The sequence below is a fragment of the Sus scrofa genome, chromosome 16 (assembly GCF_000003025.6).
Source record: "Sus scrofa isolate TJ Tabasco breed Duroc chromosome 16, Sscrofa11.1, whole genome shotgun sequence".
Classification (NCBI taxonomy): Eukaryota; Metazoa; Chordata; class Mammalia; order Artiodactyla; family Suidae; genus Sus; species Sus scrofa.
The window spans coordinates 38,972,905-38,998,556 of NC_010458.4; the positions used below are offsets into that span (position 1 = coordinate 38,972,905).

Consider the following 25,652-nt stretch of genomic DNA (forward strand, 5'->3'; position numbering starts at 1 on the left):
AAGCAAAGTATTTAACTTCTTTCTGTTGTTTTCCTCATTTATAAAATAGGTGCAACAACAAAACTTACCTCACTCTTTTGTTCCAGGTAAGAAATGAATCAATATTGTGGGGTATTTAGAGAATTTTCTGACACAAAGCCCCCCGTAGATGTTAGCTGTTACCAATGTATATTTTTCCAAGATGAAAATAGCTTTATTATTTTTCATCTGGTTATGAAAGTGATACGTGGTTATTATTTAAAAAATAGATTTTAGAGAGAGTTACAAAGATGAGAAAAAATTATTTGGAATCAATTTACTCTTAGATAATTATAGTTAACATTTAGGTATTATCTTTCCAGATAGTTTTCTGTCTGCAAAACATACATATTGCATAAAACTATCATGCACACATCTTGTTGAACCAATCCTTTATTAACTCCTAATCCATCCCTAACCAATCCTTTATTGACTCCTAAAACAAAAACACGTATTGAGTGCAACACTATCATCTGTCAAAATGCAATGCCCTACAAAGACAATAACTTCCACAAATTTTTTCCTGAATACTTTATTCTTTTTTTAATCTCATTATAATTATTCTCATGTATTATTCTATATGGAGCCCTTAGCTCTGCTTCTTCACCTAGCCAATAATTATTAAATGCATTTTCTGTATCAGGCACTGCGTGAGGTATGTTGTTACAATAGTGAACAAAGAGGATCAGTGTCCCTGCCTTGATGGGACTTAAGCCTTAGGACAGGAAAAAATGGACTAATCAAATAACTGTACATATACATGTAAAATTTACAAACAGCTGTAAACTTTTATAAGGAATGCACCAGAGTAATTACCCTGTAATACATTCATTTATAGGATGTATTATAAATAATCATAGAAACTATGTTTATAGAGAGAGTATACATGTTATAAGCCTGGTCATTGTAAGGGTAACAATTAGGAGAGAGGGAGGAGGATGGGAGGAAGGAACCAAAGGATAGAAGGAAGGAATGTGAAAACACTAAGATGCTTTTTTCTCAGAGCAGAGAGTGAGTTCTCTAAAATGAAATAGTTTGAAAAATAATCCTAATGCCTTCAAAGTTTTCATAATCTCTTTTCTTGATCTTAAAATCCAATATAATACTTGGGGGTATATACAGCTTAATTCTATTTCAAGTTATTTTTCTTCTGTTAACATCAATTACAATTAAACTGAATGGTTTTAAATGAAAATAACAGTAATGTATAATTCAATTTATTTATTGACTTATTTGGGATTTTTAATGATTTTTATTTTTTCCATTGTAGTTGATTTACAGTGTTCTGACAATTTCTACCACATAGCAAAGTGACCCAGTCACTCACTCACATACACACACACACACACACACACACATATTCTTTTTCTCACATTATCCTCCATCATGTTCCATCACAAGCGACTAGGTATAGTTCCCTGTGCTATGCAGCAAAACCTCACTGCTCATCCACTCCAAATGTAGTAGTGTGTCTATTAACCCCAGATGCCCAGTCCATCCCACTCCCACCCCCTTGGCAACCACATGTCTGTTCTCCAAGGCCATAAAGGTTCGTTTGTGCCCTATATTAGATTCCAGATATAAGTGATATCACATGGCATTTGTCTTTCTCTTTCTGACTTATTTCACTCAGTATGAGAGTCTCTAGTTCCATCCATGTTGCTGCAAATGGCATTATGTTGCTCTTTTTTATGGCTGAATAGTATTCCATTGTGTATGTATACCACTTCTTCTTAATCCATTCATCTGTCAGTGGACATTTAGGTTGTTTCCATGTATTGGCTATTGTGAATAGTGCTGCAATGAAGATGCAGGTGCATGTGTCTTTTTTAAGTAGAGTTTTGTCTGGATATATGCCCAAGCGTGGGATTGCTAGATCACATGGTAGTTCTATGTATAGTTTTCTAAGATACCTCTATACTGTTCTCCATAGTGGTTGTACCAGCTTACATTCCCACCAACAGTGCAGGAGAGTTCCCTTTTCTCCACACCCTCTCCAGCATTTGTTATTTGTGGGCTTATTAATGATGGCCGGTCTGACTGGTGTGAGGTGGTATCTCATAGTAGTTTTGATTTGCATTTCTCTAATAATCAGGGATATTGAGCATTTTTTCATATGCTTGTTGCCCATCTATGTATCTTCCTTGGAGAAATATCTATTCAGGTCTTTTGCCCATTTTTCAATTGGGTTGTTGGCTTTTTTGCTGTGGAGTTGTATAGTTGTTTGTATATTTTAGAGATTAAACCCTTGTCAGTTGTATCATTTGAAACTAAACTATCTTCTCCCATTCTGTAGGTTGTCTTTTGGGGTTTTTTTTATGGTTTCCTTTGCTGTGCAAAAGCTTGTCTGAGCAAAGCGCACACACACACACACACACACACACACAAGAGAACAAAGTCTTCCTTTAAAAAAAAGAAAAAGATATTTACTATTGCTAATACTACTTTTTTTTTTTGTCTTTTGACATTTTAGGGCTGCACCCGCAGCATATGGAGGTTCCCAGGCTAGGGGTCTAATTGGAACTGTTGCTGCTGGCCTACGCCAGAGCCTCAGCAATGCCAGATCTGAGAAGCATCTGCAACCTACACCAGAGCTCACGGCAATGCCAGATCCTTAGCCCACTGAGCAAGGCCAGGGATCAAACCTGCAACCTCATGGTTCCTAGTCAGATTCGTTTCCACTGTGCCATGACAGGAACTTCAACTAATACTACTTCTTAAACTTGTATTTCCATTCCATTTCCTCAGAAAATGTTATTGAACTTGTAATACATTTTAAATTTGAAAGTATTTTATAGCCCTATTATACCTCTAAGCAGCAAAAAAGCATATGAATTGACATTTAAATGTTAAAAAAAACATATATACCATGATGATACTTTAAGTATTAATTTTTTTCTCCTGAGTAGAGCTATCATTATAATTACATAATTCATAATTATTCAAAACATAAGTTTTAATAACTTTTTAATTTAAAACTACAATTTCACTGGAAATTTGTCTCAGTGAGACACTGCTCATTTATTTGTTGGTGAATATATCTTATTACTAGAATGAGACAAAGTCCAAACAAATTCTATTTCTGTATTTTAATTTTATAGTAAGTACTACATAAATAAGTATATGGGAACAGGAGCTTATTATGGTAATATCATTAAATCCTTTCAAGTCTTGATACATGCCAAAAAAGAAAATATACTGCAAAACTTAGTGATGTAGTATCAAAAATTATTCTGAACTTCAGCTTTAGACTTGAAATAGGTCCTCCTTCAATTGTGTTAAAAGCAAAAAAAATTGATAACCACTTTTTCTTCACAAAAATTTGTTAATCATTAGACTCATTCACTTTTTTAAAACTACTACCAAGTATGTCAAATTATCCCTCTGCTCTCTACTGGAAAATTTTAGATATTTTTCATAGCAATGCACCATAGTGACATTAGGGTCGGAGAAGAGGTTCTTTCTTTTTTTCTTTGTCTTTTGTCTTTTTAGGGCCGCACCTATGGCATATGGAACTTTCCAGGCTAGTGATCTAATGGGAGCTGTTGCTGTCGGCCTACACCAGAGCCACAGCAATGCCAGATCCAAGCCGTGTCTGCAACCTACACCACAGCTCACGGCAACGACGGATCCTTAACCCACTGAGCGAGGCCAGGGACCGAACCTGCAACCTCATGGTTCCTAGTCTGATTCATTTCCTCTGCGCCACAATGGGAATTCCTCTTTCTTTTTTTAATTTTTTTTTTCTAAAATGGAAGAGGGACAACTACAGAAAAGGCAGTCGGAAAAGGAGAACTTGTGACTCTACCCAGGTTGATTCTCAGGTATCTGTTTTAGGAAAGAAAACACATGTTAACTGAGGGTTTAAAAAATGATGTTCTTACAATTACTCCCAATCAGGTAATCTTTGGAAGTCCTTTACATGATCTGTAACACATACCCAGATAAAAGACCACAGCTCCATGTAGTGCCTCTGATTGGACTTAGTAAGAGACTGTCGAGTGTTAGATCTTCCCAAAGACATTAATGAGAGAAGATGCAATAGTAAGTTCACAGGCAGGGCTCTACACAGCTCTATACCAGGTGGGGTCTAACAAGTGTTGAAAGTTGGGGTCGCCTGCCTTTTTGATGGGGGGTGGGGAGGCTCACAGTTTCTTGAGTTCTGGGTGGGTAGGCCTGATAAAACAGTCCACATCACTGGTCTTGGGCTCCTCTGGAGATTTCCTCATGACAAGTGACTAACACTTTATTACTGATTTCTTTATTATTTATTAGCTCATTTCTTTATTTCTATGAAGAAATCAGAGAATAAGAAAGGCAACCTTAACAGGGTCTTAGACACTACTTCATATCCTTTCCTGCCTTCTTTGGATATTAAGGGAAGTTTTCCCCCACTCGCCCTCCACCTCCTGACACTATAGCAGAACTTACTATATTACACAAAATGGTTTGACCCCTCAATTCTGCCTCTGAAAGTGACCTTCCTCTTTTCTTCTTGACTCTGGGCCCCCTACTATGGTGCCCGAAGCCGCTTTTCCTCCCTGTTTTCTGATGGCTAGGAATTTCCATTCCATTGCAGAGGTGAGCTTATCCATTACTAGCCTTATTTCAGGATTTGGTCTGAAAGTTAGAGGCATTGCTTTACTCAAACTGCCTGGCCAAATCTAGCAACCCAGCCCCTCCTCAAAACAAGGTAGGCAGGCAGTAGGATCCTTGCCTCTGGACAGAGGCAGAATGTCCATACTTGATAAACTACACTAGGGCTGCTATGAAGAACTCTCTCTCTTCCTTTCAAGGCATCCTCTCTCCCACTCATCATAGCCATACTGGCCTTCCATCAGTTCTTCAGCTGGCCTTTGTACATGCTGCTTTGTCCACTTAGATTTTCCTTCTCCCACAACTGCAGACTCCTCTTTCTTCAGCTCATAGCTAAAATATTTCCCTCCCAAAGAATACAACATCTCCCTTCTATTTGAGGTAAACCCTTCTATCACTTTTTCAAAGATTTCTGATGATCTTTTTGTTTTGTAGCTGTCATGTTCACTTATATGATTATCTGCTCACTTGATTAATTCATGTCAGTTTCCTGCATTTAATTATAAATGCCCTAAGAGACCAGGTCTGTTTTTTTTGCTGTTATGAATACAGCTGATGACTAATTTATAATCATACAATAAACATCTGTTAAAAAAGTGAATAAACCCAGAACATTTTAGGGATTCACTTCAAGTACCTTTAGAAAGAAATTTCTCCCTCATCTCACACCAAATTGTATAATTTTAGATATCAATTGTGGGAATAGTGCTGCATTTGACAAGATATACTGAGGAGCAAAAACAAAACAAACAACAGGGGGAAAACGCTAGGCTGGAGTAGAAACATACAAAAAGTAAAAGTAGAAGCCATTCATAAATTTAATAATATAAAACTACAGAATTTCATATTCTTTCAAAACAAACTCAATATCTTTACATGTGTAAAATAGGGGCCTGGTCATCAGATGCCATAATCAAGGAAAATTGTAAACACTGTGGAAAATGGAGTCCTGGACATTCATAAACAGATGTACCACCTGAGAAGTTTACTTTTCTTAACTTTTCAAAATAGAACCATTGGCTTCAATTGGTATAGACCTTACTTACTTATTGTCTGGGCCTCAGGGATTCCTTTATATTGTCTAGCTTTTCCTAAAAAGTTTCCAGATAAATAAAGTACAAGTAGAACTGTTGAAGGAAGTACTCTTAGAACTGTTTAAGTTTCAGTCTTAATAATGAACTTGTTCCTTGCCAATTGTTTATCTTTAGTAACTCTAAGGGCATGGTCTGGCCTGGCTGGAGCCAAAGGTTAGAATTTACCATTTATCAAAGAGACAGCTCTGATCCCATTTGGCTTTTTGCTGTTTGGCTTATTATACATTCCCATTAAAGTTTAGGCCAGTTTTCTTCATTAAAATTATAAATTGAGACTTTTTTAGCTAATAAAAGTAGACAAGCTCTAGGCCCAATTATGTTTGATATTGAGCACTTCTTCATACCTTATCATTTTGTGCAAAAATTCAGGAAGATTAATACAAGAATACTGGTAGTTCTTACACATGAATTCATGTGAACCAGAACTGATAATGACCTAAGCTGAATGGACGCAAAATAAATCCCCCATTTACTGATTAATATAATTGCATGAGTAAGCATACAAGATGGTGCTGTAAGCATCAAAGAAAATTTTTCAGTAAGGAACCATAGGTATGTGCTATGATCCTACTGCTTTTAAAGCTGTAACTTAATTATTTTAAACTCGTCTCACATGAATTTGATATATTCTTCTCCATTTATGGAAATTATAAATATAAAATTCTATAATAGTGATTCTTAACATTTTCTGTGTGTTTATATGTGTGTGTGTGGAATAGGCTCATTTAAGAATCTGGTAAAAGTGATGAAGTATCACCTAATACCAACCAGAATGGCCATCATCAAAAGGTCTACAAACAATAAGCGCTGGAGAGGGTGTGGAGAAAAGGAAGCCTTCTTACACTGTTGGCAGGAATGTAAATTGGTACAAACACCATGGAAAACAGTACAGAACTTCCTCAAAAAAGCCAAAAATAGAACCACTATATGATCCAGCAATCTCACTCCTGCACATCTATCTGGAGAAAACCATAATTCAAAAAGATACATGCATCACAATGTTCACTGAAGCACTATTTACAAGAGCCAAGATATGGAAGCAACCTAAATGTCCATCAACAGAGGAATGGATAAAGAAGATATGGTACATATATATAATGGAATATTACTCATCCATAAAAAATGAAATAATGCCATTTGTAGCAACATGGATGGAGCTAGAGATTATCATACTAAGTTAGTCAGACAGTGAAATACAAACATCATATTATATCACTTATATGTGGAATCTTAAAAAAAATGATACAAACAAACTTATTTGAAGAACAGAAACAGACTACAGACTTCGAAAATAAACTTATGGTTACCAAAGAAGATGGGGTGGGGAAGGGATGGACTGGGAGTTTGGGACTGGCATATGCACACTGTGGTATGTGGAATGACTAGTCAATGAGGACTTGCTCTGTAGCACAGGGAACTCTACACAACATTTTATGATAACCGACACAGGAAAAGAATCTGAAAAAGAATGGATATGTGTATATGTATAATTGAATCACTTTGCTGTACAATAGAAATTATCACAACATTGTAAATCAACTATACTTCAATAAAACTTTTTAAGATGGAAACAAAGAAAAGAAAAACCAAAAAAAAAAAAAAAAAAAAAAGAACCTGCTGAAAATGACTGGTCTTCTCCACAGGAAAAAAAAAAATCATGCATATATTACTTATCTGCCAAATTTACATATAATTTCCAAAGTTTCAGTGACACATTTGAAGTGCATGCAGGAAAATAAAATAAAATAAACCAGAAAAAAATCTACAGAGCAATTATTCAAAAAGCCTATCATCTTTGGTTAATGTCTCAAATATTTAATTCCCTTAAAGTCAATTGTGCAGAATCAATTCTCATAAGTAACTGTTAATCCTCTATACTTACATGATAACCCAAGCTGTATAGTCAAGTGGTTACATATCACTGCAGAAATATTAGGAGAGTCCCCATGCAATTGGTAAGTAGTTCCTGCTTCGGGCTGCCCTGAATTCCTAACTATTAATTTGCCAAAACTGGCAGGATACCTAGGACCATGCCACTGTCCAGCAACTGAAAATTACAGGCCTAAGTTATAGCAGAGGCCCCCCAGGATGCCATGCCAACACAAAGGTGGATGACAATTCAGATTGTTTAGTGCCCCTGCTTTATGTAGGTATTATAAAATATTTTTCATATAACCCCTGAGTTTATCCATTTAATTACTCCTAAGAATAATAATCTACTTGGAAGGAAAAAAAATCACCAGGGGTTTTCTTTAGTTTATTGAAATTGGAAATATAATAAAGCTGTTTACTCTGCCTTGTCTTTTGAAGGATGTGAGTCTGAAAAGATTACTCACAAGTTAATTTTCCAGTGGGAATGCAAGCACTGAGAGTGGAAGGAAGTTTGGGATAAGCAGATTCTGGGTAGACAGGGGTAAACAGTGAGGAAAATGAAATAAAGCCTTTGGATGTACAACCAAGTGTTTTTTATTTCTTACCCTCCCCTTCTTACCATCGCACCTTCATTTCAAAGGAGTCTGGCGGGACTCCTATTCCTGCTTTTCATATCTTCACTTCCAGGAACAGCCAGACATATTCTCTTTCTTTCCAGGTGGAAAAATCCTCTGTATAGATGAAGCCAAGAAGAGGTAGGAGATTGATGGAAATCAAAAGTTCTATTTCTGATGAAGTGAGTCTCAGAGGCTCTGGCTCTATAGTTATTCCTTTTATTTATGTCTTCAAATATCCTTCCAGTTAAGATAACTGATACATTGTCATCACTATTATTTTTATTATTTAAATAGTCAAGCTCCCTTGAGTTGGGTTTCTGTCATTGCAACCAAAAGAATTCTGCTTAATTTAGAGGAATAGGTTAGGTGCCATGTGTATGTAAAAATGGGACCTGAAAATAATGCAGTTATTCATATGACAAGATACAAAATTCTAAAGAGAAGGGAGAGAGTGCCAATGTTAGCACAAAGGATTTTACAGCTATTTGTGATCATTTTAAAAAGCATGTGCTCTGATAATTTTTAATTGCTTAGCAATAAAAGGGTATAAAAGCTACATATTGAACTCACTGAAAATACTCTGCAGTTTTGAAATGCCAGATTCTTATTCTGACAGCAAACACATGCGCGCGCGCGTGCGCACACACACACACACACACACACACACACACACACACACTGACTAGTTAAGTGTCAATGAAAATAAACACATATTTTTGACAATTTATATTAGGAAAGCCTTGAAAAATTTTAGGCCAAACAATAGGGAGGCTTAGGTAGAATTTTTAAAATAGCTTTTCCAATAAGAATATGTGGAAGCTTTATTTTTGAAAGAAGATGTGGGCTTTCCTATATAAACTCAAACAAATTATTGCTTTGGTCATTAACTGATTTGTTACTCCACCACCAAGGAACTTCAGGAACAAAAGAACTTTTCAATATTATAGCTCTCTGGCCTGTGAATTTTTTCACATTTAAACATCATATTCTAGTTTTTCTTTTCTTTTCTTTCTTTCTTTCTCTTTTTTTGTCTTTTTGCCTTTTCTAGGGCCTCTCCCATGGCACAGGGAGGTTCCCAGGCTAGGGATCTAATCAGAGCTGTAGCTGCTGGCCTACGCCAGAGCCACAGCAATGCAGGATCCAAGCCACGTCTGCAACATACACCACAGCTCACGGCGATGCCGAATCCTTAACCCATTGAGCAAGGCCAGGGATCAAACCCACAACCTCATGGTTCCTAGTTGGATTAGTTAACCACCTAGCCACGATGGGAACTCCTCTAGTTTTTCTAATGACTAAACAAGACCTGAGTATGTTTTATGAACCACTGCATTATTATTCCCATTCAGTAGAGAAACTTATTAAACTTCATAGCATTTACTAAAAGGAGTTTTCCATAAGAGTAGAAAACTTGTCACAATGATCTGAAAAAGTAGATCATAAGGTAGCATAAGAGCAAGTGGTTACAAAATGAATGAATTGTAGTGATTCCACCTGCTAACTCAGGAGTGCATGGAGGGTACTAGGAATAAAGTCTGGACCTTTGTACTCCCAAACAACCTTAAAAAAACCTCCCAAGAACCACCATAGAGTTCTCACTCTAACTCTATTCCAGTGAGGGCTATAAGTGAATTACTAAGCTCATATGACCACCAACTGGACCTAGGGTCAAGTTTACTCATGTGAACAGTCTCTAGACCTATTGGCAAGGCCTGGAGCAAGATCCACCAGCCTGAATCATCCTGGGACTGTTGTAAACAACCAAGTCTGCAAGGAGAGTGTTGTGACCAACTATGGTGCTGCGGCAAGGCAAGCCAGACTCTTTGCTCTGAAAGACAACCTGCCTAAGTCAAACATTTCAGCAGGACTGAATGATCCCAGCCTATCCACAAGAAATTTTCAGAGTCAAAGCGAAAACCAAAAGATTACAAGCGGTCAAATGTCAGATAAAACTAACATGCTTAGGATGAGACGTGGGAGTAAGTGCGTAAGTCACATGATATAAATAAGTGAGGTGGCGAGGCAGATGTGGGACTTCCCTGGAGAGGCCACTGTATCAAACATAAAGGATGTATTCAACTTAGGTCCTGTCCTCAGTTCTGTGCTAGGTGCTATCTCTGATTTGATTTAGGTCCCCTGGTTATCTTTTGAAAGGATTCAGCAGGCTCTCTAAATTCCATAATATCTAGGTATGTTGCCATGGATGGATGCTATGCTACTCTGGACTCTTTACATTCAAGAAGATGCTCCTACATCAGATTTGGGGTGGGAAGTGGGGACTGTTCTCTAATGAAAATCCTAGTTTTTATATTAGTACAAGGAACTAGAAAGGGCTACTTATTCAAGTACTTGAATGTCTGGGTAGAAGTCCTGGATTTAGAGATGGACCAGAGAGTAGAAAAAAGGCCAAGTGCTGGCTGTTGTTCTGCTCTCACTCTGTCTCAGACCACTCCTCTAGCATAGGAATTAAGAAGATAATGTTAATTCACTTGCATCTGTATAGGCTTATGCATTATTTTCACCAGAAGAATGTAAGAAGAAAATAATTCATTTTTTACATAGTTAAAACTAATTTACCTAATAAAGTTCAGGTAATTATAAATTGGGCAAATGATTTGAGATTTGAAAATTTTTATTGCAAACAATTTCTGACGATATGTGAAATTACACTTGTAGTTCTACAGATATAAATATATAAATGGAATTACAAAAATGTCTATCTATATGTTCTGAAAGCTAATATATGATGGTTATCTCTAAATGGTGAAATGGGTAATTTTGACATTCATTTCTATAATATTGAGAGGGCTTGTCTAAATTTTTTCTTTAGTGAGCACTTGCTATATTTATATTCAGGAAAAAAATCAGTATTTTTATTGAGAAGATAAATAGCAAATAAGAATTTAAAAATACAATACTGTTGACCACTCAATTAACACTAACTTTAGAGTCAATCAGAAAGATATTTGAATCTCAGCTCTGCCACATACTAACTACATGACTTTAGCAAATCTGAGTTTCCATCCTTCATAAATCTCAAAGTGCCCATCACGGAATCTCAGGAAGTAATCTATGAGTGGGGAAGAGTGAATGAGTAAAGGCAGCCCCTGATAGGGCAGTTTTTAAATCACTGAAAATAAAGTTGAATGTAACCTGAATGTTAACAAAAATGTAGAGATCATTTTATTTTGTTGTAAATAGTACACACAAAGATGGCATTGTTTACTAGCGCTGAGGAGGGACTCCAAGTTTAAAGGAAAAGAATGTTCATATTGAAATGTATTGAAATGGCTATTTTTATGGATTGATTCCCAACACCCCCCCAACACACAAATTCATATGTCAAAGCCCTTAATCCTTAGTACCATAAAAGGTGACATTACTGGAGATAAGCTCTTTTCAGAGGAAATCCAGTTAAAATAAAGTCATTAGGGTGGGGCTTTATCTAATATGACTGGTGTCCTTATAATAAAAGGGGAAGTTTAAACACAGAGACATGTGCAGAGGGAAGATGATGTTAAGAGTCATTGAAAGAACCCACCCATCTATAACCATCTGCAAGGAGAAAACCCTGGAATAAATCCCTCTCTCATAGCCCTCAGAAGGAAACAACTTTGCCAATATCTTGATTTCAGACTAGCCTCCAGAACTGTGAGACAATCAATTTCTATTGTCAAATCCACTCAGTTTGTGTTACTTTGATCCAGCAGCCCCAGAAAATTAATATGGTTATTTTACTTCATTAAGTACTTATATTTTTGTCTGAGTACTAGTCATTTGTATTCACCTTTATGGAAAGCAAAATTCACCAGAGGAAGCAAGAAAACAAAGCACCATATAACAGAATTTTTTAAAAAATTATAATTTAGTCTGGTTCTTTACAGAGGGAATTTATGAATAAGGTACTCAATTTCTTTCAAAAAGAAAAAGCAAAGTCTCAAATTGTATAAAGACAGTGTTTGCTCTATGACTCAAGTTTACTGTGGATTAAGAATAAACGACAATATTTAGGATCAAAGAAAATGACTTTAAATTGTGGTCCTTCTCATGCATTATAGTCATTTGGATGTGCTTTATAATATAAGCACACAAAACTATCTAGAAGGAAGTTTATTATTACAAGTCACTAAATGCTAATGCTAATTTCATGAAATGCTAATGCATAGTTTTATGCATTAAAACTAGGCTGAACTCCTAAAAGCTAATGAGGCAATTGTGATGTTTACATAGGGGAATAATGAAATTCTGAGCCTTTATGGTACTTAATTACAAGACTTCTGAGCCATTAGTTTATAAGTTTGGTGTTATACCAAAGTCTCCTTACAAACTCTCTTCTTTCTTTCAGAATAACAGCTAACACCTCAGAAAACACCATTAAAATGAATGTTTCTAAATTTACTGAGACTCTTATCTTGCCAGTTAACTGGATCCTGAATAGATAATGTATTTTCAGGTTTTCAGAAATATGAGCTGTTACTGATATTAATTTCAACTACTTGGGAAGTGATGTGTTTAGTTTAAAATTGAATGTGACACAGTAATACTCTTATTCTGAAAAAGAGCCAAAGAATGAAGTACTGAACATGTATGGCAAGGAGTGAAAATGAGAATGAATAAAAAGTGAATGAGAGATAAGAAAACCAGTGCTTCATAAGGGCCAACTACATATTATTTCATTGAATGCTATCAAGTAATTTTATCTTAAAGAAATTCAAGTGCAGGAACTTGAATATGAAGCTTTGTCTTTCTGATTCCAAATCTCATTCACATTTGAATACTACGCATACAATATACACAATTTAAGTAAAAAGAATTGTGAAATGTTTCTCTGAACTTAGTCTCAATAAAAGGTCATTAGATTACATAATATTCACATTATGCCTTGATTATTATAGTTAATTTAGCCTTACCATTTTGGTATTGGATATGTTATATTTGACCATCTGAGACGACATAGTAAATCTGTACATAATTTAAGATTGACACCTTACTATCTTCCAAAGAATTAAAATCCACAATTATCAGGATAATAAAATGATGTTAGAGATCAATTAGTAGCAACTCTCCTGTCTGTTAACATATTTTTTATACATTCAATATATCATAAATATATTTTTGTGTGCGTATGTGTCATAGAGGTATGTTATATCAGGCGCTATGATGAGCAGTAGAAATCTAGTAAGAAACAAAGCAGAAAGAGTCTTTGTTCTGAAGTTTACAGAACCCTGAGACCTAGAAAGAAACCAAGTATATATCTTCTTTCATAGGCTAATAGGGATAAAAAGAGATTAGAAAACTCTCTTAGTCAACAGTTGCATCTTCACTGAATGTGAAGCGAGATTGCTTATTTGAGGAAGATGACTGACTTACCCAAACAGTAGGAACAATTTCTAACTTAGTTCTAAATTTATGTCCAATACCAAATGAATGTCTGATATCATTAACTAAGCTGGACTTTTCCACTAAAGTTTTTATCACAGGTCACAGTCAGACATGGTGATTTAAGACTGACTCCACTTACTTCTTGCCTTCACCAAACTCTTAGCAAAATCATCAACACATAGCTTAAACCAAACAAACATAAGGGAGCATAATTGTTTTTTGAATAATTAACAGAAAGTTGAGTAGAATGCTAATTGCCCTTATAGGTAGAGCCAGGCCCAATTTTTTTACCCAGGGCTCCTGGTTTTTTTTCTCACTGTAGTGGAATGCCACTTTATTCTACCAGCTGACCAATTTTTCTTCACTTGACAAAGGCAACTTCTGTGAGAAGAAGGAAACAAGACTAACAAACAATGTACTATAGAACTTCATCTTTGAATCATAGAATCCATGCTTAAATGTGAAAATATCTTTCTGGTATAGGACAGGAGAGGCAGGGCCAATCTTGCCAAAAGAGATGGCAGGAGTATAATGGGAATTGAGAATCTTGCCCTTTCTCTTTTATCTCTCAGCATTTTTTCTTTTAGGTAGGATTGCTAAATTCCTACTCCTTTCTTTAAAACTGAACAGAGCAATAAAAAGAGTGAAAAACCACCCTTTCTCCCTCAATACTTAAACATATACATACACACACACAATATCTTTCTAGAAAAAAAAAAAAACAACATAAATACTAAATTACCTATAAGGATGGGCTGGGCCCAAACATTCCCAACCAACTAAGCTGCAGGGGTAGTGGGGCATAAGCATAGCCATGAGCATTCTAGGTGTGATAGAGAAGAAAAAGGGTATGTGGGGTCCTGGTGCTGAAGGTCAAAGCCAGCCTGGCTGCACAAAACACCATATAAGAGTAGAAGGAGGATCCTTAAGCTGAGAAGTTGGAAAAGCTATTCAGGCACCTCCCCTCTCTTCATAATATCCTTCTCGACTTGGTGGTGCAGGAATATCCAACTCATTCTAATCTCAGGTTGATTTTAAAATATAAGATCATTACATTCATACCAAGTTACTTCTAAAAAGAAAAAGGAAAAAGAGCAGCAAAAATCCCCCACACACTAAGAAAACAAATCAGGAAAATGTTCCAGAAGTGTAGAGAGACGGTATAAACTAAGACTCTATGATGAACCTTTTTTTGAAAAAATTATTAAACAATTATAAATCTAAAATAAGTAAAACTATAAAATTCAGTGAAAATTTTGACAGCCAAAAGGAGATTAAATGATGCCCAAACAATAGGAAGGAAAAAACTAACAGAATTCGGGGAAGAAATTGAGGAAGAATGAAAAGCCATCTTAAAAGAAGTTTCCATTACAATGACTACAAGGTAAGATAAAGATAATGGAAAGCACATCAGACACAGGAACAAATGAGAAAAGTAAAAAAGGTCAATAGGACTAAAGAAAGGATTTTAAACTATTTAAAGGAAAGTGATATATAGAAAACAAAGGAGATCTATATATAATTAGAGTCACTGAAAAAGAAAACAAAGATGATTAAACTACTAATCTATAATTTAGAACACCCTGCCAATTTTAAAAGCATAGTATATATCTAAGAAAATTGATCCAGATGGTAAACACTATGATATCCTGCTAAATATTTAGTATTAAAAAAAAAACAAAGAATCCACTGGGCCTACAAGCAAAACTATCTAGTCTTTAATAAGGAAACTAAAATGAGCTTTGTACCAGAATTTTTGGAAATGAAAAATTTTCAATAGCAGAAAACCATGGAGTAAAACCTAAAAGACACTCAAGGAACAAAATTTTAAGTAAAGATGTTCTTCAAATGTAAAAATTATGAACAAAATTATTTGTGCTATGAATGTACACAAACTCAGGGAATATTCTTCCTATTAGCTGTTGATCCTGAAAAAAACTAGTAGAAGAGAAATGAAAAAAAGAATTTGGAGAAAAAGTTAAGTGATGTGCACTGACTATTTTCTCTTATTTACTTATAAAATAAAAGTGATAAGACTGACAGAATAACATACAAATATAATATGCCCTGATAGTATGGTAGTAATTCAACTAAGAAAAATGGAAGAAAAACTGGGAGAGAAGGAAGAATAATTACTGCTTGCTTCACATATAATAACTGGAAGTTCAAAGATATAATTTATAGCTTTGGAGTATAAAGGTAAATACTAAGCAAAATAACACTATTAACTGACATTGGATGGTATAGGAGAGGGAGGAGAGGAATGAGGGAAAAGTCACAAACTAACTGTGTAAATACTCTTTCATATAAAATAGATTATACCTAAAGAGAGACATACACACAAAATACAACAGAACTGCTAAAGAAAAAACAAACAAACAAACAAAAAAACCCTTGCATCTACTAAAGACAACATGCCAAAGAAAATTAATCACAAATGGAAGACTTTTAAAAGTAAATAAGATGTAGAGTATAAAATAAAGAGAGAGAACTAAAATGAAATACACATATCAATAAATGTAAAGAACTTAAATCACTTATTACAATAAAAACATTTTCAGGTTAGATTACAAAATTTTACAGATTACAAACTCTATGCCACTAATAAGAGATACACTCAAGTGCTTTAGAGTAATTAAAAATGAAAGAACACACAAAGATATATGATATAAATGAAAAAAGAAATCTTACCATTACACAATGTAGAATATTAAAGAAAAAATTAAATGGTACAATAAATAATGCTAAAGTCTACAATTCAGAATGAAGAGCTAACACTTACACATATCTATATGAAAAATAACAACAGTAATTCCTATAAAACATAAATGACAAAAGACTAATGGAGGAATAGTCAGAAACACATTAATATGATACCTCATGTCTCTCAATTATCAAAAAGTGAATAAGGTGATCGAAGACCCCAAAATAAACAATAAGGTAGATATTAAAGAAGTATACAGTCACATTGAATTATGTGCTCTATTAATAAAGACTATTCCTGCTGTTAAAGCAGTTTGAATATTCATGAAAATTGATAACATATTGGGCCCCTCCAAAACTTCATAATTCTGAAATAGTGGATATAATAAAGATAACAATTTTGTTCACAAGCAAAAACTACAAACAATAAAATCATAGCTGAATAATAAAAAAGATCCTTTACACTTGAAAATTCTAAAAATCTCTATTAAATAATTTTTAGATCAAAGCAGAAAAACAAATTGTAACAGTGGACTTTTTAGAAAACAACTATAATGAAAATACTACATATCATAGGCTAATGGATATAGCTAATGCAGCACTCAGAGGAAAATAACAGCCTTTAGTACTTATGTTGATATAAAGAACAGTAAAATGCATCACAAGCTTTTATTAGAAATAATAACAAAATAAATAGAAATAAGTGAAGGAATAAATTTCCCACAAACTCTTAATTGGATTCAGAATATTTACACTGGCATTTACTTCCCTGATCCACTCATCTGTCACAATATGAAACAGCACCAATGAATCAGACACACACTTGACACCACCCTAGAAACAATAGTGGAGATATCTGAAACTCTGATTTCTGCCTTCAGGAACTACTACTCTTCTTAAGGTTCTTCAGTCTTGCATGTTTTCAGATAAGAGAATACCTAAATTGTAACAAAATTATTGATTCTATTGAAGTTTTGTGATATGAGCTTATGCACTAAATGATTTTTATCATTTATCTATAGCTCTACAGTGGGACACCATGGGTAAATATTACCTTTTAGGAAATGTATTCACATATACACATTGGAACATGAAGTTTTTTATAAATCAAAGCTAAGGCCTGTGGTATTGCCAAGGTCAGCTTTGAGGAGTTTATGCTGTGAGGCCTAAAGTTCTTATGAAGTGGTCTAAAATTTAAAACAAAGACAACAAACAACTGTGGCGGTGTCATGTGTGATAAATATGTTCATGCCAGAACCAAGCGTGCTTTCCCTATTAAGGAGTGGAAAACCATCAAAATGCTGAGGCACAAGGAGAGTCAGAAAGCAAAATTTAAAAATGAAGCTTTTTTGAGTACTAAAAAAAAATCAAAAGAAAAAAGTGCACATCAACCTAGTTGTCCAATATACTGAGAGCAATCTGTGAGAAGATTCTGAAATGTATTTTGCAAAAGGTGATTTGGAATTAACAGCTTTCTGTGATTTGGAGGTTGGCAGCGACAACAAACGTGTACAAATTGTCAAAGTGATCATGTTCCTAGAAAATTAGGATTATTGGCAAAAGCAGTGTTAGGTCTACATGGAGTCTTGTCTTGTGGGGTTGAAAATGATGCAACATAAATTAGTTTGGCTATTTGTGTGGTCCAGCAGGAAAGCAGAAGTCAAGGACTCCTCATTTGATGAAGTCCTAACAATCTCCAGTGTAGTAGAATCTGTTGTGCATCAAAACTGAGCAGAGAGAGAAAGAAAGGCAATCTTCCTAGAAAAAAGGAATGAGTGCATATCTAAAATTCAAAGCCTGGGAAATCTGACTCAATATCTGGCTGCACCTCTGCATTCTATTCACTTTCAGATGAACTTAGTAATAAAGTGAGGGGAAAATAATTTTTTATAATGTAGTCCTCTTTCTGGCAATCATGAATCTCAAAAGGAATAACATCTTACATTTGTTTATTTACTTACTAAGAGCAAGTCATCATATTCTCATCTAAAATAATGTTTCTGAAGTATTTTGATCAACCTCCAGCCAAAAGGTGTACTGGTAAATTTACCTCTTCACCATCAGTAGCGAGGTATGAGAACCTGAGCTAATCATTAGCATTTCTTCACCTAAAACAATAAGAGGATTTGGGGCTAGCTGCTAACAAATCTTTAAGTCCTAAGACTTCTCTACTCATATACAAAATAAAATGTTTCACACGCCTGAGTTGAACCTTGGAAGGAGGAACTGAATCCTGAATCATTTAGTGGAGTAATTTTCTCTAAAAATGCTAATGGAATTTCACAAATGCTTCTTGCCACACCCACTCTTTTTCAGAGAATATAAAATGAGAGTGTGAATTTATGGTAATAGAGCAAACACCCAAACACACCGCAGTTTAATTTTCCTTTATTATTATATTTTTAATTTACTGTGGATGACTAACACTTATTAGTATTCTTTCCTGCTGCCGCTAACACTGGAAGCTGCTTTCTGTCTGGGTCTTGCCAAGCCATGAAAGGAAATAACTTTTAAAAAATATACACAAATCAGCCCAAAAAAATTGGGAGATTTCAGTGGAGTTCGGAATTACTGAATTCTGATAGATCTCTCATTCATCTTAAAAATCTGATCTAGATAGGGTATCAGAGAACTAAAAACTAATTAATTTTAGAATCACAATAAACTATCCAGATGGCTTTTAATTTACCAGCAAAGTAAATCACTGGAAGTCTGATTATAAATCAAGTCTTTTGAATTCAATCTGTAGAGAAGAAATCCTTCAAACAGGCCACCAGCTTCTCAGTGCTGGTAGTGCAACTGGGGGGTGGGGGGGAGGGTGGAAGAAGTGTAGGAGGGGAAGAGGGATGGGTAGGTGAAAAATGCTGCGCAATGACCCTTATACTTTCACAAACAGTGCTTTAACTGAGTTTATAGGAGTACATTTTAACATGGCTGGCACCCTCCAGAGGAATCCTAAGACTCCAGGACTGAAGTAGACATAGAATTAGTTTATCAAAAGTCACTATTATCAGATGCACAGATGGAGGGCAAATAAAGAGCCAACAAAAAAGAAAAGATAGAAATGATGACCCAGAAGGTCAAAACAGAATACAGACAGAAGATTTTCTTCACTTCTTAGTATTGCTAAGAACAGGAATGTCTGCAGTCATGGGATCATATTCAATACAATCAATATGCTTGGGCACAAACCAATGAGAATTAAGGTCATGACCAACCAGAAGAAACATTCGTTGTAAACAGCCAGCTGAATACCAGGGCCCTATAGTCCTACCAGGAAAATGAAAGTGTCCTCATCCCAATTCTGTCTTTGATTCCATCTTACTTGTAATTTTCATTTTACTAAAAAAGAAATAACAGAACAGAAAACATCACCCACCAGGAAGTAAAGGGGTTTGTAGCGGAGGAAGTTCTTAGATCATCCTGGCACCATGATTCCCATTAATTTATAAGCTCCTATGGGGCAGCATTATGACTACTAGAGCTCCTAGAAGAATACTTTTCAGAAAACAGAATTCAGTCAGTACTGCTGTCTCACTGCATGACAGAACAGATACTCAGCCTAATTCAGAGTTCCTGGAGCTTGATGCTTCCAGTTGGGGATTTAGAATCAAAACAAATGATGATTACTGACTCTTCTTGCTTTTAGGTAGACATGAACGGAGTAGAAATGTCAAACTTCTGAGCTCATTTATAATCATTACTTCGTATTGGGATAAATGAGAAGAAAGAGGCAAAAAGAGGAAGGACATTCAGGGATGAACTATTTCAGGAAGAGGGTAGTAACTACCATGCCAAGATTCCTATTATTTATTACTAGCACATGGTAGGGAGACAAGGCTTATGAAACAGGAATAAACAATAGACAGCCAGGCCCCAAGTTGAACTAAACTGTTCATTTCTAGAATTCATGCAGGTCTGGACATATAAAGTGACCTAGTAAGCCTTTCAGAAGTTTATTTTGTAGGAGGAGATGAAGAAGCTCCATGTAAAGAAATAAACCTAAGATAAAATAGAGACAAGTATAACAAACTTTACTTAAAAGCAAGTCTTAATTGTCAGGGGGGAAAAATGATTTAGAATAAAGTGTTCCATCTACCACTCTCATTAAATTAAAAGAAAGCATGGCTTATAAAATATGAATAGGAAAAAATCAAATTCACTTATACATAGCATTAGGAAAAACATCCAAATGTAATTAAAAAAAACCTATTAATTAGGGTTGGCTGATTATCTGGGAAGGGAAGAAGAGAAAAACAAACATCAAGGCTATATTTGAAGAAAATAAAAATTATCAGATCAGGATAGTTTTGGTTATACTTTAAGTGTCAACAATAATATTGATGATATTATAAGCACTGAACATGACAATCTCCAGGAAACTAGTTTGAGCATTTACCTGGAAAACAAAAGTAGCATGTATCTATTCAACATCTTACCTAGTAATTCTTGTATTAGCATATACTACTGGGGAATTTAAATAATCCTAAAGACGGTAAGTATTTATTAGTTACCACTATAGGAATGTGTTGTACTTCAATGGTTCTAGTCAGAGCAAATGTTCTAGAGATTAATCCCTGCTGAGCTACCATATAAATAATTAACCTAAGAACCTTAATATGTATTTTTATAGATTTCATATGTATCTTATACTGGAACTCACTTTTTTAGACTGACAGTATCTAAAATTAATCTACCAGCCACACAGGAATGTTAAGTTTTCTATAAAGATAGATGATAAAAATATATCTGATAAAGAAATAAAAGTGGTAGTATTACTTAATATAATCAAAAAGGTAAAATTAAGAAAAGTGTTTTATTCCCCTCACCTAATATGTGAATGATAAATAATTGATTTATGCCTAGATTATTTATCCCTTTATAAAAATTTATTTCTTTACCAAAATCTAGGTTTAATTCATAATTTAAATGTTAATTTGTGGTGGGGGAACAAGATGGTAAGATAGGAGTTCCCATTGTGGCACAGTAGGTTAAGGATCCAGTATTGTCTCTGCAGCAGCTTGGGTCACTGCTGCAGTATGAGTTTGATCCTCGGCCTAGCACAGTGGGTTAAGGATCTGGCATTGCCATAGCTGTAGTGTAGGTCACAACTGTGGCTCAGATTCAGTCCCTGGCCTGGAAACTTCCATAAGCTGTGTGTGTGTGTGTGTCCCTCCCCAAAAATATTGTAAAATAGGAAGACCCAGAGCTCATCTCCCTCCATGGACATACCAAAACCGTAACTACAAATAAAACAACTCTCTCTGAGAGCAAGCTAAAGATTAGCAAAACAACTGCCCTATAATTAAGGATACAAAGAAAAAAACACATTGAGGAGTTCCCATCATGGCGCAGTAGAAATGAATCCAACTAGGAACCATGAGGTTGTGGGTTTGATTCCTGGCCTTACCCAGTGGGTTAAGGTAAGGATCCATCATTGCTGTTGCTGTGGCTATGGCTATAGCATAGGCCGGTGGCTACAGCTCCAGTTTGACCCCTAGCCTGGGAACCTCCATATAGAGTGAGTGTGGCCCTAAAAAGACCAAGAGACCAAAAAAAACAAAAAACAAACAAACAAACAAAAAAAACAAAAAAAACCACAAACACACACACACATTGAGATGGGTAAGGGGGCAGAGATGCTATCCAGTTAGGACCCACACCCCTAGCAGGCAACCCAGAAGTTAAAGGGTATATCACAAACTCAAAGGACTTCTCTAAGGAACAAAGTGTTCAAGCTCCACATTGGCTACCCCAGCCCCAAGGACCCGCACCAGGAAGATAAGCCCCCTTAAACAGTACTAAAAACCAGCAGGGCTTATGATTTAGAGAACTGAAAGGCTATAGGAAATCAAAACTCTGATCATAAAGGGTAGGAGCACAAACTTACTCTGAATCCCAGCACAGAGGCAGCAGATTGAAATGTACCTGGTTCTTTAACTGTCCTGCCAGGACCAGCCCGTAGACTATGCAAGGTTCTAGCCTCTGGCATGCCCCAGGAGAAGCCTAGCCTTCACCAGACTCCAGCCCCACCCATAAAGGCAGTGGCCCTTGATGGACACTGCAAGAAATTCTGGCCCAGGCCAGGCTCAGGATCCAGCAGCCTCCAGTTAAGGTGGCAGCCCTTGGTGTACCCAAGAGAAGCCTTCATCTGCACCCACTTCAGCTTTAAGTTTGCTAAAGCTACTGGTCACATACAGTCTACAAACAGATGTACTAACATAAGAACACACTCTCAAGACCAGGAAAGCTAACTATTCTGCCCAATTCATAGAGACAAACAGAAAACTGAACAAAATGAGATGACAGAGGAATATGTTTCAAAAAAGAGGAAATTAACCACATGGGGAAAAAAATACATAATGAAATAGAGATAAGTAATTTATCTGATAAAGAGTTCAAAGTAATAGTCATACAGATAATCTATGAACTGAGAGAAAGCATAGAGGAACCCAAAGAGAACTCAAAAAAATAATTCAAAAATATGAAAAAAAGAACCAACCAGAGATAAGGAACACAATAACTGAAGTGTAAAATACACTAGAGGGAATCAACAGAAAATTACATAATACAGAAGAATGCCTAAGTGATCTGGAAAACAGAATAGCAAAAGAATTCCCTAATCAGAAGAGCAAAAAACAAAAAATAATCTTAAAAAATAAAGAATAGTTTAGGGGACATCTGAGATAATATCAAGCATACTAACATTCACATTGTAGATTCCCAGAGGAGAAAAGAGCAAAAGGGAAGAAAATGTATTTGATAAAATAATGTCTGTATACTTCCCCAACCTGGAATGGAAACAGGTATCCACATCAAGGAAGCACAGAGCATTCCAAACAAGATTAATCCAAAGTGATCAACACTGAAACATATAATTAAAACGACAAAAGTTTAAGATAGAATAAAGTCATTAAGAGAAAAACAAGTGAATCCTCATAAGACTATTAGGAGATTTTTCAGCAGAAACTTTGCAGGCCAGAGGGGAGTGGGATGATATATTTAAAATCCTAAAAAGGAAAAACTACAACCAAGGATACTCTCTCTAGCAAAGTTATCATTCAGAACTGAAGGAAGATACAGGTTCTAAACAAGCAAAAACTAAAAATGCCCATCACCACTAAACCAGCCTTTGGTAACAACTGATTACAAAACATCTTTACCTTATTTTATTTTTATAACACCTGTATTAACCATCTATATTTCAATTTTATGACATCTGTATTGAGTTCAAAGAAAATCTAATTTATGGGAAATCACTGATCCCACAATCAATTCCTTAACATTTTACAAGAAGTATCCAAATAAACCCAGTTAAACCTTTGATCCATTCAGCTGCCTGAAGAACACAGCTAATAGAAGAAGAGGGCAGTCATTAAATTTCTGTATATTTTATATTAATATTGATTAATGTTGTCAAAAATAGCTTGTCCAAAGAATGCATCCATTTCCATTCCATTAATTAGTTAATGATTAATTAGGTCTACTGATTAATAAAAAATGAATGTTTATGTGCCCAATTTCAGACATGATAACCAATAATATGCATTGTTCTTCTTACATTTGACATCTTTTCCATGGAGTGAATAATCCATGGAAAAGTAGTGTTTTGAACTCTGTGGGATGATATTTAGTCAAATTAATCAAAAAAACATAGTAAACAGCATGAATTACTTCTGAGAATATAAATGACATGCTCCAACCATCAGCATTTCTGCTGCTTCTAAATTAAGCATTAAATAATATAACTGTGTATCAAAGAAGTTAAAGACCTCTCCTAGGCAGAAGAGTCCAATCTGAACCATCACCCCTCCATACCATCATCTCTTCTCCATCCATCATCTCTTTTAAAACTTTGTGCCCATCCCTCTAGAACACAACATATACCATAAACTTATTTAGCACCAACAATACTCAAAACTGGGATGGATGCAATGAAGATCACAAAGATGAACATAAGATAGACTTTACCCCCAAGAAACTTTCAGCTATACCTTCTTCTACTAGTCCCATATATTACAATTCCCATTATCTTAATACTGCTCCCTATGAAGAAATTATGGCAGTATATTTAAGGGTTGGGCAGATACCTAGGTGCTAGATATTTCTAGACATGCCTCCCTTCATAATACCATTACTACTACTGTGTGTCCAATTCTCTTAAGGCATATATGGCAATAACCTCCTTTAGCCTCTACTTTCCCTCTAAGACAATGGAAGAGACATCATTCCACTGATACAAAACCAATCCTTAAATCTTTTCTCTAGGTTGTATTCAGTTCTGAGTGAATTCACTACCCAAAGCCTTTGCCAAAATATCAGCTCTTCATTCCTATATCTTCAACCTCTCCTTTTAAGCAGTTATTTTTGCACAAGTATTGAAACATACTCACAATAGTAAACAACAGAATTCCCCCTTGTCTGTCTAACTTCTAGTAGCCTCTAAAACATTCCTGCCTACTGGTGAAGACTTAGAGCTCAAGTAACTGCTTCATGTAGTTAAACTCCAGGGATACATCTGGCTGTCCAAAAACTGTTTGTAACATGGCAGCGATATTCTCTGCACTGTGCAAGCATTTATATTTCTGATCTCCTTCCCCAATACCAAGAATGGTGCCTCACATATGGAAGATGTTTGATAAAGTCTGTTGAAGTCATACAACTTACACTGTGATGCAAGGTAATCCATGAAAATAATGGACTTGATGCTCTACCTGACTCAGTGAATCCCACCTTGTCATAGTAATTAGTAGTATGTCATAGACTCAGTACACAACAGATGTTCACAGTAGGTTTTAACTTGTACTTTTTGTAGATTACAGCCATGCACATATTTTTATAAGATGGCAACTTAGTTTTTTAAAATACAAGTGATGTGGAATAGCAGTTGTTTTAAATGTAAAAAAAAAATTTGTGTTGGCACTTAGAAAATATAAAGCACATTTGCAAAAATTCTCTGATTTGTAACTTTCCATTATGTACATTTTAATGTTTGAATAGCTCAAAATATATAATTCAGATTAGCCATATGCAGAAAAAAAAGCATTCTGAATTTACTGGGCCCTGTACAACTTCACGAAATACAATCAGCATCTCTTAGAAAATATATTGTTTCAGATCTGGAGGTCAAGACATTATGCTGAGTATGAAACAGAGAACAAAATTATTGAATCTAGTTCTCAGTGGTAAATGGAATGCACTGAAAAAAAAAGATTAATTCCATAAGATTATCCTTGGTATTGCCCCAAAATGCTTTGCTTTGATGAGATAAAATCTCACTAGGCTGCAAAGAAACTCGCATCTGTCATCAGTTTGCCTCTTAAAATCCTACTGAAATAATATAGAACATCATGGTAGGTTATAAACAGTA

At 35.3% G+C, this 25,652-nt stretch overlaps 1 protein-coding gene across 12 annotated transcripts in view; it reads right to left on the minus strand.

Annotated features, from left to right (window-relative positions):
• The window catches only part of PDE4D (phosphodiesterase 4D), a 1,509,235-nt gene that overhangs the window by 1,075,605 nt on the left and 407,978 nt on the right, over positions 1–25,652 (minus strand). Inside the window, exon 1 of one of the 12 annotated variants that reach the window (XM_021076875.1) lies at positions 8,208–8,228. The exons of 10 other annotated variants lie outside the window; for them this stretch is intronic. In XM_021076875.1, coding sequence (XP_020932534.1) covers positions 8,208–8,213 — 6 coding nt within the window. In that variant the 5' untranslated portion in view covers positions 8,214–8,228. Of the gene's footprint in view, positions 1–8,199; positions 8,229–25,652 lie in introns of those variants that run through there. One more of the 12 variants, XM_021076876.1, reaches the window with a different exon arrangement.